The sequence below is a fragment of the Dipodomys merriami genome, unplaced genomic scaffold, assembly GCF_024711535.1.
Source record: "Dipodomys merriami isolate MVZ:Mamm:240054 unplaced genomic scaffold, mDipMer1.0.p SCAF_1, whole genome shotgun sequence".
In the NCBI taxonomy this organism is placed as follows: domain Eukaryota; kingdom Metazoa; phylum Chordata; class Mammalia; order Rodentia; family Heteromyidae; genus Dipodomys; species Dipodomys merriami.
The window spans coordinates 60,989,418-61,006,065 of record NW_027202270.1 but is presented as its reverse complement, the minus strand read 5'-3'; the positions used below and the strand labels follow the sequence as shown (position 1 = coordinate 61,006,065).

General features: G+C 44.9%; 1 protein-coding gene across 2 annotated transcripts in view; it reads right to left on the bottom strand.

The window, feature by feature from the left end:
* Positions 1-14,893, bottom strand: part of Cacnb4 (calcium voltage-gated channel auxiliary subunit beta 4) — a 270,533-nt gene extending 255,640 nt beyond the window's left edge. The window contains exons 1-2 of one of the 2 annotated variants that reach the window (XM_070023272.1): positions 14,730-14,893; positions 14,131-14,214 (exon numbers count right to left, since the gene is read on the bottom strand). In XM_070023272.1, the coding sequence (XP_069879373.1) occupies positions 14,131-14,214; positions 14,730-14,789 (144 nt within the window). In that variant the 5' untranslated portion in view covers positions 14,790-14,893. Of the gene's footprint in view, positions 1-14,130; positions 14,215-14,491; positions 14,581-14,729 lie in introns of those variants that run through there. The other variant, XM_070023273.1, reaches the window with a different exon arrangement.
* Positions 14,894-16,648: the final 1,755 nt, after the last annotated feature.

Below are 16,648 nucleotides of genomic sequence, written 5' to 3'. Positions count from 1 at the left end.
AGAGGCCAGGAATTCAAGCCCCAGTACCAGCATGAAGGAGGAAAGAGGAAGGAGGAAGGAAGAAGGAGGAGGAGGAGGAAGAGGAGGAGGAGGCAGCCTAGCATGAAGGAGGGATTGGCGTAAAGCCCACAGGGGTTAAGTGTAAACCGGGATATGTGTAGCCACAAAGGCTTAGGGCATCCAGGAGAAACCTGGTGACAAATGGACCCAGGAACATCAGGACCTGTGTTTGGTAGTGGGCTTGGTGGTGCTAGGCTTTTTTGGAGCTTTTCTGCTCAAGGCTAGAACTCTATCACTTTAAGCCACAGCTCCATTTCTGGTTTTCTGGTGGTCAGTTGGAGACAAAAGTCTCACAGACTGCCTGAACTGGCTCTGAACCATAATCCTCAGATCTCAACCTCCTGAGTAGCTAGGATTTGCACCAGCCACCCAGCTGTGGTATGTTTTTCTAAAGATGGTAAAATGTATGAATTCCTAAGGCTCCTGGGAACTTTTACATTTTTTAAATAGGCTGCTCGTTAACCCAAATCATCTTGAAATTGTTGGAACTTCAGGCAGAGAGAGAGAAAAGCAATCAAGTCTCCGAAAACAGGTATTTGGGGTCAAGGTTCCACTCCAAGCAGTTTCCCCTTTCATTCCTCCCTTCCTACCCCCTCCCTGAGGGGCTGGCTGGCTACTTTGGGACCTTTCTCCACTTAGAACCCAGCCTTGGTGAAGCATTCAAGTCTGCTGCTTTGTCGTTGTTGTTGTTTTACACAAGGCCAGGGGTATGATGAAGGTCTGGATAATGGCAGAGTGTTGTATAAATTCAATGTTTATTCTATCTGCCCAAAATATCTTTCCAGATCTCCTACTATGAAAGTATTTCATACTGTATTTGATTTACTGATCTATACTCTTAAAATTGTTAAAAATTGTGTTAAAAACACATCCAAGCCTTTGCTTTTAAAAAAAATTAACACCTTAGTCTTATGTAAAACTACTAGTTTAATAAATGCTTGGGAATATGGCATTTCCTGGGTATCTCTAGAAGTGTAGAAATACTAATATTAATGTAGAAATACTCTTAATACTCATAGTACACAAAACTCTTAATAGTGCCAATTTGTCATCATATTTTAAAGATACTATCTGGTTTAATATTCATTGTACACGACTAAAAGAAGTATTTATAGTGTGTTAAAGAAATACAACCACCAATGCCCAAAAAAAAAAAAAAAATCCCTACCACAGTTCTCAACACAAGAGACCACAGAATCAAATATCTCCCAAACTAAATCAGCCCTCAAGCTTTCTGAAATTAGCAAAGAATGTTTGCAGCTGACCTATTTCTCCCGCACACGACTGTGTTGATAATTGACTTTTGTCCCCCAGGGAAGTGCTCAAATATAATTGAGCAGCACCTGCCACATAGAGTACAGTTTTATATGCCCAATAATTCCCATAAATATTGTACTTAGCTTGGGACTGAGCACTCTACCTTCTCCCTAATCCTAGTTCTCAGAAAAAAATATATATATAATTATCAAAACTGCATTATTAGGAACATCTAGATAAAGCACAGGATGCATCTGAATTACAAATATCCAGGACATAAAAAAATAATAGAAATTGCCGTGTCTTTGTTGTGATGTTCTATTATATGCCCTCCCACCACGGACAGAGCCATTGATGACAACGTCAGGGTCAGAAGCCTGATTTCTATGCCGATCAAATGGTTTAACAAAAGAATCTATCCAGCTCTAAGACTTGAGAACTTGAGACCATAACCAAATAAATAAAAACGTGACCCCCCCCCCTACTGCTCCATTCAAAGGATGGAAAGCCAACTTCACTTCCAGCTGCAAGCCAATGTCTGCACCCTTAAACCAGGAGCTGCCACTGAACCCCTGGGGACCAGAAAAAATATAATACGAAATGTAAAGACCCTCAAAAATATTTTTTAAAAATGTAACAACAGTCACAAAATACCAGATATTGCTGCATGAGGCGATTTATATGACACATCCAGAATAGACAAACACACAGAGACAGAGTGGATTAGTGTCTGAGGAAGAGAATGGGGAATGGTAATAAAAGAGAATGGGGAATGGTTGATGGTAATAAACTTTTTGAGGGGGGATGAAAATGTTACACTATGATGACAACAGAAAACCTGTAAATTTCTGAAATATCACCTTCCCTTTTGCTGCTCAAGACACACACACACATGCATACACTTGAGACAAAATATGAACGCAGAGCTTATTGAGCATCTTAGCTATAACAATGCTCATTGTACCCATCTATATAGCTCTGAATCATAATTAACATTTGCATTGTTAACCTCAGCAGCAGCAGTAGGCCATTTGAAAAGATTACAGAAGGAATGATAAATTTATTGGCAGAAGGTACTGTATATTTCCATGACTGCTGAGCCCTCCGTGTATTAAAAAAGAAACTGCAAAATATTTTCCATAAGGAATAGCAAAATATCCTAATATATGGACACCGTCAACACTCAGAAGCGTCCCACTCCTAGTGATTCTGACAGCCCAGGAAAAAGTACATTCATTTCACGTTTATAAAATATTTCCTCTCAAAACAAATACTGCTTCAGCAATTAAACTGCAACCCTGGAGAAAGATTTATCCACCAACAGAAAAGAATATGAAAGAAAAAATAAAGCAGACACAATATGTCATCCAAATGATTAACAAAATGACTAGAAAGCTCCAGTATCTGTTGAACAAATTTTATAGCCACTTCATAATCAATGCTTTCCACATCTAAAACACAAATACTGGATGTCTTTCCTTCAGATTCAAGTAATGACCTCTACTCTGCTTATGTGTATAATAAGAAAAGTTATGTACAAGAAAGTAGGAAGAAAATGTGGTATATATACACAATGGAAGTCTATGCCTCCATCAGAAAGAATGACATTGCCCCATTTGTTAGGAAATGGAAAAACTTGGAAAAAATTATATTAAGTGAAGTAAGCCAGGCCCAAAGAAACATAGGTCCCATGGTTTCCCTTATTTGTAATATCTAGTATATGTATGAGTCAAGCGGAAAAGGTCAGATAATGTGATGTCAGGAAAATGAACCCTTAGATGTGTATTTTAATGTTTTTTTCTTTCATGCATGTGTTTCTAACTCATTTATAAGATTATCTCTTTGTTGCTTTGTATGTCCCTCCCCCACAGTATAACCCTTGCTTTCACTATATTTGATGTCAGTATAACTTGTAGAGGAGATGGGGAAAAACCAGTTGATTGAGGATACAGGTGGACCTGTTGCAACAATGAGAAGTACAAATTGTCATGTCCAAAACGAGCTTTGCAGCGTCGGTGGGGGGGGGGGGCGCGGGGGGAAGGGAGGGCGGGGGGAAGGGGGGGAGGGAGAAGGATTGGGATTGGGGGGGAGGGGGGAGGCTGGGAAGGGATGTGAAGGGTAAACAAAGGAGGAGGCTGCAATGCTTGGTAAGAAATGTACACATTATCCTGCCCATGTAATTGTAACTCCTCTGTACAGTATGTTCACAAATAAAATTAAATTAAATTTAAAAAAAAAAAGAAAGAAAGTAGGAAAGTTTCCAGAGGGACATGTTTAGTAAAAACAAGATCTGTCTTCAAAGAGTGACAAGGATATATGTGAATATATGCCAACCAAGTGCTGCTAATACACTAGTCTTGTCTGACTATCTCTACTATCTCTATCTCTCTCTCAGATTGCTCGTCACTATTCTTAGTTGAAACCAGTAAAATTAAATTTCCTTAAAATTGAATTGATAGTATAGAGTTGTCATAAATATACGCTTCTATTTCTGCTTTGCCATGATTTGGATAAGTGTCTTCCAAAGGTGCATGTGTGAAAGTCTTGTTCCCCATGGTGGCATTATTGGGAGATAGTAGACTCTTTGAGAGGTGGGCCCCATGGGAAGATCTGTAGGTCACTGGGAACATGGTCCTGAGAAGACAGTGGGACCCCATTCCCTTCTCATCTGGGTCAGGAGGTAAGCAGTTTTGCTCTACCACATGCTCCCACTATGATGGGCTGCTTAGCCACAGGCCCCAAAGCAATGAGGCCAACTGATGACAGACTGAAATTCTGAAACCATAAGCCAAACTAAACCTATTGTTTCCCCTTTGTTTTTGTTTTTGTGATGCTGAGGATCAAAACCCAGGGCCTCGCCCATGCTAGGCAAATACTACCCACGAGCTGTTTCCAGCCCATCCTCTCTCTTTATAAGCTATGGAAAGCTGACTAACATAGGTCACTACCTTCCCATCACTATCCCCCCTCCATCCCTCTAGCACTCTAGTATGTATGATTAAAGCCATGTGAAATTCCTGGTGTGTTTCTGCAAAATCAAATTCAGAACTTCTCCTCTAGAATGAAGAGTACAACATGCTGTGCCTGGCTGTGGGTCTGGCTCATGAAGCATAGGGTATGTAGCTGTGTGAAGGAAGGAAAATGCCAACTGCTTAAACCAATGTGTTTTCCTGGGAGTTGCTTGGACACAATAACCTGCCTCTTTTTCAGACTTTTCAATGTGACACTTTCTAATCTGAAGAAGTAGTAGGTATGACTGAGGGTGGTACAAGCTGGCACCACCAGTGTGGTGTAACCCACTGGCTTTGATGACAAGAAGAGTCCCGAGGCTCCACACTCACCAGAAACACTTCACTGAAGGGTAATCTCTGAGAACGGATACTTTTGAAGCCTATGACTCAGACCCAGTGCACACACTGGGAAGAGAACTCCAGCAAAAAAGGGAACAAAGGAAGCACTCTGCAAAATGATGCTAACAACCAGGAAGGTGATGCACACCTGCAATCTCAGCACTCAGGAGGATAAGGCACTAGTCTGAGTCCAGCCTGTGCTACTCAGTGAGACGCTGTCAACAAGTTGCTAGAAAGAGTGCAAAAACTCAGAGAACTATAGAGCAGCATGACACCTACGTGGTCACTCTCCATTCATATGGAAACAGTGTCAGTCTATCCTCGATGATGCCTGCAGAGCTACAAACTGCTTACGCTGGTGGAGACTTGTGCTTTGAGTCTGAGCTTCAGAAATAAGACCACAAAGTACTGGCACAAAGATGAAACTGGACAATGGTATGAACACAGCCAGAAGATTATCATCCCCAGCTCTGATTGGCACAGATAAAATCGCTGAGTTAGCAGACTCACCAGTAATGGAAGACTAGTTTCCATACTTTGCTACACATGTGGCCCAGTAACCTGCTGGAATGTTCTCTCCAACTCTGCCTTTGCTTTTCTCCTTGTTGAAGGAGTAATATTTACTCCTTGAGACCCGGGGGCACCACTGGGGCAGCAAATAGAATAATGAAGGAGAGGCTAAAGGGCAAACCAAATTATTTTCAGATTAGGTTTCCATACATATTGCTGTAATTTCCTAGAAAGATTAAACCTTGAATCAAAGAATATATAAGTCTCAATAGAACCTTATCTTACTAAAGAATATATTGTTGTTTATTTAACATAAATTTAAGGAACTCTGCGTACCATGAACAGAGACTCAGAGATAAGCCACAATTACTGGTTAACTGGCAATTACCCAGTAATTAGATTTCTCAATCAGAAACTTCATAAATTCAGATCAATTTATTCAAGCCAAAAAGCAACAGTTTGCCAAGACAGGCAGAGTTCTTTCTTGCTCTGTCACATTTCGATTTGAGAAGACTCACACAGAAAAATTCAGGAAGAATAAATTTTTTTTGGGGGGGGGGTCCACTCGTGGGGCCTGAACTCTGGGCCTGGGCACTGTCCCTCAGCTCTTCAGCTCAAGGCTAGCGCTCTACCACTTGAGCCACAGTGCCACTTCCGGCTTTTTCTTTTCTGCTTATGTGGTGCTGAGGAATCGAACCCAGGGCCTCTTGCATGCAAGGCAAGCACTCTACCACTGAGCCACCTTCCCATCCCAGGAAGAATAAACTTTTTCTTCAAGTTCTTGGTAACTAAGCAAGGACTCTCAACTTACAACAACAACAACAATCTTCTGACTTTCCTGACAAAAATGACTCCTGTCTTCCAGGCAATAGCTAAAATATTAAAAGGGCTGTGCCCGGCCTAGCCTGTTTCTCACAGATGCTCCTGACCTTCCAGGGCTCTCATATCTCAGGAGACCCAAGGCCTGCAGGCTGCTATGTAGTCTCCTGGTTCAGCTGGCTGCCACCTGAGCTCAAGCAATGGCAAATGACGGGGGCGGGGGTGGGGGGGGGGGAGAGGGGGTAAGCCAGGGTGTATCTCTTACTGTTCTTTTTTCACAGAGGTGCTGTCTACTTTATGTTGAGTTTCATTGTGTTTATTTTCCTTGGTGGTACTGCGGATTGAATTTAGGATCTCATGCTTGCTAGACAAGCACTCCACCGTGGAGCCATGTCCCCAATCCTTCTCAGGTAAGGCCTTCTACTTTTGACTGTGTGGCCTCCGACAGCCATCTTCCTACATCCATATTTGCTTCCTAAGTAGATGAGATTACAAGCTACATCCTTCCTCCTTTGTCTCTCTCCTTCTCAGAGGGATTCCTAGATTTTAGCTCCTGCCAGATGACTCCAGGCATTGAACTTTAGTAGCATTCTCCTCCCTAGTCTTCTAGCATAAGGTGACTGTGGCTTCCTGCTGTGGCCAAATTCTAGGCCTAGTTTCTGAGCTCTCTCATCACCTGTTTGGCCATGCCTTTATGTCACATTTCCTCCACTGTAAAAATACAATACAATAAAGTGAATAACTCAAGTAGTTTTGATAGATCAACAGTTTTGATAGACTCTGGCTTATACAGTGTCTAAGTAAATAAACATATAAATTACTCTGCATGAACTATGAACCATGCAAGCAAAACATGCCATCCTAGATGGAACTGGCAAAGAACCCAAGGCTCTAGACTGTCCCATTGATACTTGTTCCTCCACAATCACCCAGTTCAAGAACACTTCTGGAGCCAGGCACATCTCTGTGCTACCACTCAGAGGCTGAGACAAGAAGAACTCAAGTTCAAGACTAGCCTGGGCTATATAGCAAGACCTTGCCTCAAAAATGAAAAATAAACTGGGCACTGGCAGCTCATGCCTGTAATCCTAGCTACTCAGGAGGCTGAGATCTGAGGATCACGGTTCAAAGCCAGCCCGGGCAGGAAAGACCATGTAAGACTCTTATCTCCAATTAAGCACTAGAAAACTAGAAGTGGTGCTGTGGCTCAAGTTGTAGAGCTCTCGCCTTGAGCTGAAGAGCTGAGGGACAGTGCCCTGGTGCAGAGTTCAAGCCCCACAACTGACAAAAAAAAAAGGGAAGAGAGAGAGAAAGAGAGAGAGTGAGAGAGAGAGAGAGAGAAAGAGAGAAGGGGGGGCAAGCATATCATTTCTAGGACTTCAGAGGAATGAGCGCCACATGCCCTTTCATGCACCCATATCCCACTGACCCTCTATGTCTGTCTTGATTACTCAGAGATAAAGAGAGTTGTAGTTAAAAACAAAAGAAAACAGTAGCCCAAATCCATGTGTACTGTTTTCCTTCTGTCACTGTCTATTACTGTGACCTTTATATCCTTGGGCCTATGTTGTATTTATCTGAAAATGAGGAATTGAAGTTTTTTCCATCTGCAATCTCTTCCTGTTCTAAAATACTGTGATTCTCTAAGTTTATGGATAAATTTGGCATATCTACCCGCCTCTAGGCATATGATTATTCTTAGCTATGTAGAAAGCCCCAATACCTTCTGCTGCTGAGTTCGCATTTCATCAGAGAAACACGTCTATAACCAGTACTCAAATTATAATGCAAAGAATTTGTCTGCCAACTTGTATTATTATAGTATCAACTCAGAATCTGAATATGTTTTAGATCTCTAAATACGATGTAGGTTCACTAGATTATTGTGAGGATCCTCTGATTAACATACCTTAAAACACACTCAGTTGCCTCCTCTGAGTCAGATGATTCTAAAGATGGCTAAGCCCTGTCTTCTATCCACAAGCTCTATTTTTTAATGAAATTTTATTAGATATCATTCTAGGTCTTACTTTTCTCACTTGAATGTATTAATGTACTTCCAAATCATTTCATACAGATTTACTTTACTTGTTCTTTAATGGCTGAATAGTACTCTGCCAATATCTTGTTATTCAATCCTTCTCTGACTGCTAAACATGTTGTATGTTGTTTTTGGGGTTTTTTTGGGTCCAGTTGTGGGGCCTGAACTCTGGGCCTGGGCACTGTCCCTCAGCTCTTCAGCTCAAGGCTAGTGCTCTACCACTTGAGCCACAGAGCCACTTCCGGCTTTTTTCTTTTTGCTTATATAGTGCTGAGGAATTGAACCCAGGGCCTCAGGCTTGCAAGGCAAACGCTCTACCACTGAGCCACCTTCCCAGCCCCTGTTGTATGTTTTTTGGGAAGGGTCGTATTTGTTGCCTAAGCTGGCCCCAAACTCCTAGGCTCAAGCCATCCTCCTGTCTTGGCCCCTTGAGAAGCTGGGGCCACAGACACTCACCACCACTCCCAGCTATGACTAATCTTAAATTATAATTGGTTTAAAAATTATCAAATACAGGGCTGTGTTCTAGGCAGAATACCTGACTAGAAAGCGTGTAATTCTGGGTTCAATCTCCAGCATGATAAATTCACACATGTATGTATTATGTATGTACACTTGTATGTGTGTGTGTGTATATATTCAAATGCTTTTGGTCCCTATTACATATATATTTTTATTTAATATATGGGTGTATATATATACATATTGTGTATATTTTTAAATACTTTTTTCTAGCACCTATTGAATATAATCTTCCTTTAATTTTTCATATAACCTTTTTTTTGTGTGATAGAAATCAGGGCCTTGCATATCCTAGACCATCCTTCCATCTAGACTGAATGATCTTTAACTTAATTTGAATAGTAGTTAACACTGAATTTGATTTACTATTTTTGTGCTTCCTTTTACGCATACTTCTTTTGGCAATATGACCTTGTCACACTCCATCAGAAGACTGTCTCTTTTCTCTCCCCTTGTAAAGGGTCAGGCTCTCAGCAAATGCAAACGGAGTGACATCGTACTTCCTGTGGAACTGAGGGTGAGGAGAACAGCGGCTTCCACTGTGCCTATGGGGATGCTGCTGCTTGAACCCAGCCACCACATTGTCAGGAAGCATAAACGCCTACGCCCACTCTCAGGTGGAAGGAAGCTCCGCCCTCTGCCAGCAGCTCTACCTGAGTTCTCAGCTGGCAGCCAGCACCAACTGCCAGCCACACATGTGAGGCAGTCTTGGACCTTCCAGCCAACTCACTGTCCACAGACCATCACATGAAGTAGAGCTGTCTGCCCAGTGCACAGAAATGAATTGTTGTTATTTTAAGCAGGAGGCATGCCCTTTAAATGACGCATTTATTGTTGGAGTAGAACCTCAAACCTAATGCATATCAAGTTAGCCCTCCATTCATCTATTCCTTTATTTGTCCAAATGAGAATTACTGAACAGCTGTTCTGCTAGGTGCACAAAGATCAAATGCAGACATATCTCGCATTATGGAACTCAGTACCTGGACAGGGAGATAGACAGTAACAGAACATCATATTTTGAATCTTAATGGTTGCTGTGCTATTGAAACAGGGCATTAGGCCCTGGCTCTGGAAGCCTCCGGATAGGGAACTGGCCTCCTCAGAGAGGTTAAAAAAGGAAGTGAGTACTAAACTCATAAATGCAAAGGAAGGTTCAAAGCCACCTAGGTAGAGAGGATAGCAAGAGTCCTTCACATAAATGGCCCAGCATATGCAAAGCCTGTGTGGCAGGAGGAAAAGTAATATACTCAAGCTCTGTATCTAGATCTACATCATGGCTCAAGATAAGGCTGAGGCCCAGCACCAGTGGCTCACACCTGTAATCCTAGCTACTCAGGAGGCTGAGATCTGAGGATCACAGTTCAAAGTCAGCCCAGGCAGAAAAGGCCATGAAACTCTTATCTCCAATAAACAACAAGAAAACCGGAAGTATCGCCGTGGCTCAAGAGGTAGAGCACTAACCTTGAACTGAAGAACACAGGGACAGCACCCAGGCCCAGAGTTCAAGCCCCATGACCGACAAAAACAAAAACAAAAACAAAAACAGATAAGCAGGTAGGAGTCAGGCCTGTAAGACTCTTGCAATCATCCTAAGAGTGGACCTAACAAGAAGAGGTGAAAAAACTAATTTCATTCTGAGCAGATTTTTCTCTTCTATCCCCAATGTGAAGAGGAATAACAGATTACTCTGTGCAAACTGTATATGCAGTGACACCCATGGGTATTCAGAACTCAATGAGGAAGGTCCTTATTACATTTCACTGTATTATTTGCATACACCTCTATTTCTCAAACCAGACTACACAATCTTTTCAGCACAAAAGCTGTACCTCAATTATCTTTTCTTTTTTTTCCCCTTAAAATAGCTAACACAGTGCTGGACCCACAGCAAAGACCACTAAAGTGCTACCTAGAAATGAAAAACACATATAAATAATCCGTTCATACTAGCCTGTAGAATGCAATCTCCTGGGAGAAAATTCTATGGCCACACTTGGAAAGCCTTTGCAATGATAGCGATATTTTTAAGGAAACCTTGCTTGCTGTAAAAATATCATTGTCTTATTTTAGACACTCTTGAATGTCATCCTCAATGAAGAGCAAAAACGGTACATCACCTTTCCATAAAGTGTCTGGCTTTGTATACACTTTGAAGATCATTTCTGGGTCACTCATATATTTCTCTCCTTTCAGTGACAAAAATATTTAATCTTCTCACCTTTCCTCAAAGAAGCCCTCTAGCTGCTCCCTGGATTTATTCCAAAACCTTCTAAATTGTGGAGGCCAGCAATCCAATAGACCAGGAAACAAGGTAAAAGATGCCTGTAGGACTTTGTGAGCAATCCTTAATGTAGCAGCAGGCTCTCTTTCCTTTGTCTTCTTGTTTTCAAGCTAATTCCATGTGTGCATATGTGTATGTATGTATATGTGTATGTGTGTTGTCACATACACATAAATACCCATAATGACACTCTTCAAAGAACAAAGAAAGTTTCATTAAGTTCGCAAATGCCCTATCCTTCACCCTGGTCTTCACTGTCTAATATATCACATTACTTTTTTAAAAAATTTTAGTGAAAGCTTTTCCCCCATATATGTTAATAATGTGAACAAGAAAATAAGCAGCAGATTGTATTGGTGTTATAATTTGGATATGAAATGTCCCCCAAAGATTCCTATGTTGAAAGCTAAGTGTTCAGAGGTGTTAGGTGTTAATCCAATCACACATGAGGGTGGCCTTAAAGGGCATATCTTGTCCAGTGTTCTATCTCTCCTCCTCCTGCTCCCTTCCCTCTTGCTTTTCTTCAGCTGACTGGAAGAGAGCAAGACCACAAAAACAAAGCCAAGTGACCATGGTCTGATACCTGTGAAATGAGCCAAACTCCACCTTTGTGTTCTTTTGAGTTAATTTTCTCCAATACTTGTCATAGGGATAGAAATCTAACAACACAATTAACATCTCCAGAATCTTCTTCCTGTACACAGGCAGCAACCAGATAGAAATATCACCAAGAAACCCCATCACTTGCTCTACCATATCAAGCACTCTGATATCAATAAATCACTGACCATTTTAGAAAAACACAGCTTTACTAACTTAAACAATCATTGTTCTTTTTTTACAAAAAGGTTTTGGCATTTGGGTAAAAACTGTCCAATTTCATTGCAAAGATACTTTTAAGTCGCATGTGTGATCTTCTCAAAGAAATATAAATATTTTGATTTGTTTTGAAATCCTTATAGAAGTCTGTATGACACTACTTAAATTCCATCCTGTGTAGGGTACTCACAAACAAAAGAGCTCAAAAACAAGGGTATTCTTTTTTTGCACCAAACTAGAAAGATTATGTATAATAGTATTATAATGAACTCCTGAATTTATACCAATTTTTTGTACCAGTGAATCCCAGTTTCAGAAAATTTTATGGACTATATTTATTCAAGACTTGTACTGATCCAAATAACTCTGTAGATAACTTTTACAATACTTGTGTGTGTGCACACACGTGTGTGTGTCCATATCAAGGCTTGAACTAGGGCCTCATGCTCTTATTATTGTGCTTTCTAGCTCAAAACTGGCACCTTACCACTTGAAACATGCCTCCACTTCCAGCCTTTTGCTGGTTAAATGGAGATAAGAGTCTCACATAGGGCTGGGAAGGTGGCTCAGTGGTAGAGCACTTGCCTTGCATGCCTGAGGCCCTGGGTTCGATTCCTTAGCACCACATAAGCAAAAAGAAAAAAAAAGCCGGAAGTGGTGCTGTGGCTCAAGTGGTAGAGCGTTACCCTTGAGCTGAAGAGCTGAGGGACAGTCCCAGGCCCAGAGTTCAGGCCCCATGGCCAGACCCAAAAAAAAAAAAAAGAGTCTCACAGACTTTTCTACCTAGGTTGGTTTCGAATCTTGACCTTCAGCTCTAGAATTACAGGCATGAGCCACCTGCACTCAATTTACTTTTTACATTTAAAGCCAGCACACTTGACAAGAGCTTACACATATATTATTCAATCATTTACTGGCACAAATAAAGGAAATGCAAATATTAGAAAGAATATTATTTGTGCTCTGAAGACTAAAGCATTAGGTTAGTGCTGGTTGGTGGAGATAATCTCCAAAGCTTTAGTCAAACAGCTCAGAGAACACACTGCTATATAATTAGTATTTCCAAGAATTTGCAAAAAGAAAACACTACCCAAAATAAGCATCCACAAAATAAACATTTGCAAGATGGTAAACTTTGAACGATGAACGATGGCTTTACCTTAACTAAACATACATAATCTAAGTGCAGCAAAGAAAGTAGAATACTTTTAGAATAAATCCAGCGTCCAAAATGCATTTAAGTGGCGTACATGCTTAAGTGCTCACTGAATTAAAGAACACTTAACAATTCCTGTGTGTACACAAAGTAAAATTGTGCACAGTAAGCATTATGCAAATAGGCTTTATAGCCCATTTAGGAGAGGTGTGTGTCCCATTGTGAGTCCGGAGCCCATTCTGCAACTCAAAATCTGTTTAAACTGGCTGATCATCACAAAAGGAACAGCAGCACCCCTGCCCTGCCACTCACAGGTTGGAAACCCATTATGCGATGTTCTGAGCAACCTACAGAGAAAAGTACTCCTCAAGGTCACTCCAGCAGTCCACGGCAGAACCTGGTACAAAAAAGCTTCCCGCTGCACCACCACAATCTTCCCAAGTCACCCAGAACGCGCACACCCAACAGTTTCTGCTCCAAAGAGAACCGCAGCAGGTGAACCACGCTCGCGTGATCGCCCTGACGCCGGCAGCTGGGGGGTAGTTTCCCCCGGAGCATGCGGGCAGGAGTTTGAAAAGGAAGGACCCGATTCCCGGTGCCAAGGTGAAAAGGCATCTGAGCATCACCGGCGATGCTCGGGCCGTTGCCACCCGCACCAGGCAGCAAGAAGTCCGGAGAGTATTCGCCGAATTATGGTAAAGTTAGGGGAGCCCTCCAATGGCGTGATTCCTTCAGAACGCCAAGAAGTAGAGCGCCCGGCATCCAGCGCTTCACCCCAGCTTTCCTCCAAATCCGCGCTCAATCTGCGCCCTAAGCAGGGGGGAGCCAACCACAGAAGCGCTCCCGAAGTGAGCGCAAACTTCCAGCTCTCAGCGCCTTCCTTTTGCCCAGAGCTTGGAGATCTCTCCCCAGCCCCAGACCACGAGGCGGGGCGCCGGGGAGCGTGTTCCAAAACGGGGACACATACCCGGAGCCCCGGATCCAACCAGGTCTCCAGCCTCCTCGAAATCAGGTTACACACACCATTTCGGGACGCTTCTCCACGCGCGCAAGGTACGGCCGGGGAAACGCCGCCACATTCGGGGTCCCCACCGACCGGTGTCCACAAAACACAAACTTCCCGGAGCGGTGCGGAGACACCGGGACCGCAACACCAGGAGTCCGGGCCACCGAGACCGGCACGGGGGGGAAGGGGTGGCGGCGTGGGGGGGGGAGACTGGGATGACTGGGACGACCCCGGACCCGAAATCTTTGGGCGCCCCAGACGTGCGCGCGGGGACGGGGGCGCGCTCGGCCCCCTCCCGCCTCCTACCTGTCTGAGGATGAAACTGGTGGAAGTGGTGCTGCCATCGGATCTCTTCAACCTGCTCCTCCGGGTCGTGGTGCCGCGGGCCACCTGCACGCGACACGCGGGGCCAGAGAGAGAAGGCAGTGAGGACCGCAGCGGGGAGCCGCGCGGCCGCCCCGGGGCGCGCGTCCCCCCGGGGTGTGGGGGGGGAGACCGCTCCCCGGAGAGGGAAGGGAGGTTCCCCCTCCAGCCCGCACCCGCGTCTCCCGGAGTCTCCCTAACGCAGCGCCCACCCCCACCCCCACCCCCCACCCCCGCCCACCCACTCTAAGCCTCGACGGCCGAAAAGATTCCCGAGCAAGAGCGGCCCGCCGCCAGCACCCACCACATCCATTAACAAAGACTGTCGGGGTGCGGGGTCCGAGTCCCCGGCATCGGCTGGGGGAAGCTGCGGGCTCGGGAGCCGGAGCGCAGCGGCCCGGGAGAGGAGGGGTGGGAGGCGCCGAGCCGAGGAGGGTGGGGGAGCCGGGCCGCCGACTCCGGGACTGGGGGCGCCCGGCGCTCCCCGCACAAAGGCGGGGCGCTGGGACGGCGGGGGCGGGAGGAGGAAGAGAGGGCGGTACCTGCGCGGTGGGGGAGGGCGGCCCGTCCGCGGTCCCGTTCTTGGCGTAGGAGGAGGACATGGTTCAGAGGCGCGGCATGGCCCGCTGGGGCGCCGGGGGCGCGAGGCCGGGCTGCGGGCGGGGAGGGGCGCGGGAGGGCGCGCACGCGGGACCTCCCCACCCGGCTCCGGGCCCCGCGCCGCCTCCCGGGCCGCCTGCCCGCACTTCGGGTGAGCGCGCCGCACCTTAAAGGGCCCGCAGCGGGGTCGCCCCCCTCCCCCAGCGGGGGTCCCAGGGAGGGGGCTTCTCCAGATCTCCGGCGCCCGCCCGGGTGGATCCGGAGACGCGCTCTCCCACCCCGCGAGCGCACTCCCTCGGAGCTTGCCAGAGGATGAAGGGAGGGGAAAAAAAAAATCTGGGATGGGGGTGGTGGGAGGATTAAAATAGTCTGCACAGTTTAAAATGAGACAAAGGTGGCACGGTTCATGAATCAGGACTTGGGGAGGGAAGCTGGTGCAGTGTGGCGGGGAGTGGGAAGGTGTGTGTGTGTGTGTGTGTGTGTGTGTGTGTGTGTGCGCGCGTGTGCGCGCGCGTGTGTGTTGCTGCAACGGAATTTTAAAAGGGCAGAAGCTGAACCTTCCCTTCCGGACTTCACTCCTCAGCCCACTGTGCTAAGATGAGGGGTTTTCGGGTTTGCTTTCTTTTTTTTTCTTTCTTTCTTCTTTGTTAAGTCCCCTGTGTTTTTGTGTCTACCACGCAACTCTGGCCTCGAGCCGCGAGCGAGTGACACACGCCCAGGCAGCCTGGAGACCCCTGGCCACAGGACTCTGACTGCAGATGCAGCCCCACCAGAGACCCACGTGTCCTAAGGAGTTTTGAAGGTCACATTAGACCTGCTAAATAGCAGGAGTTGGCCACGCGCCTCCCGTGTGACACAGAGCTGTTTCCAGGGGAGGCAACTCATCTCTGAAACCAAGACCCTTTCTTTTCCTCCTGCAGATTACCTATGGAGCTCCATTTGAGATCTACTTAAAAGGAAGGGATCATGGAAATGAGGAATTTAAAGAAATAGGAAAGGGGGAAGAGAATAATATGTAAATTTACGAAGCAGACTCCGTTTTACTATCGTTACTGCAGGAGAAAGTCCTCATTAGAATATAAGTTACATTCTAATGTATATATTTCTTAATATATACATTGGCATTCGAGTGTCTGTTTATCCGTTTATCTGTGGGACGAGCTGCCATGTTCAACAATCGCGTTGCCTTATCACAATCCTGCTTGTATTTTATTGTCCACCTTACACTTCCTTACAATTCTCCCCCTTTCACCTAATCCAGACTTTTTGCAAGTCTCAAAACTAGTCTCCTGGCCTCTACGTTCCCTAGTGTCCATGTGTATGTATGTGTACACACATGTCACACAATTCATTCCTACACACTACAGGCCCAGCCATTTTCCTAACACCTCTTCTGTCCAAATAACTCTTCACTAAGATACAGTCCAATTCCATATTCCAATGCCTGCTGGCATTTCTGGACATCTACAGCCTTGGGTTTCCAGATAAATCTTTCTGTAGAAACAGTCCAGTGTGGTGGAAGCAGTTATTTCTGTACACTGCTGCTACCAAAACATATCAAACACCACCTCACTTCAGTACCTCTTGCTTTCCTTTGTTTTTTTGGAATACACCCTTCACCCACCCCACATATCAGGCTGGATCCTAGCTTCTCCAAATGTACCTGAGCTCTCCACTGAATCCTCAAGCCCACTGCAACCCTGCATAGATCTACTGCCTCTGAAAAACTAGAGCATTTATTCTCTGGGCACTTGGCATAGACTGCTTTGGTTTTATTAGTTCTCTCTCTCTCTCTGTGTATGTGTGTGTGTGTGTGTGTGTAAATCTAATTTCCAAAATGATTGTTAGTTCTTTGCCTCTT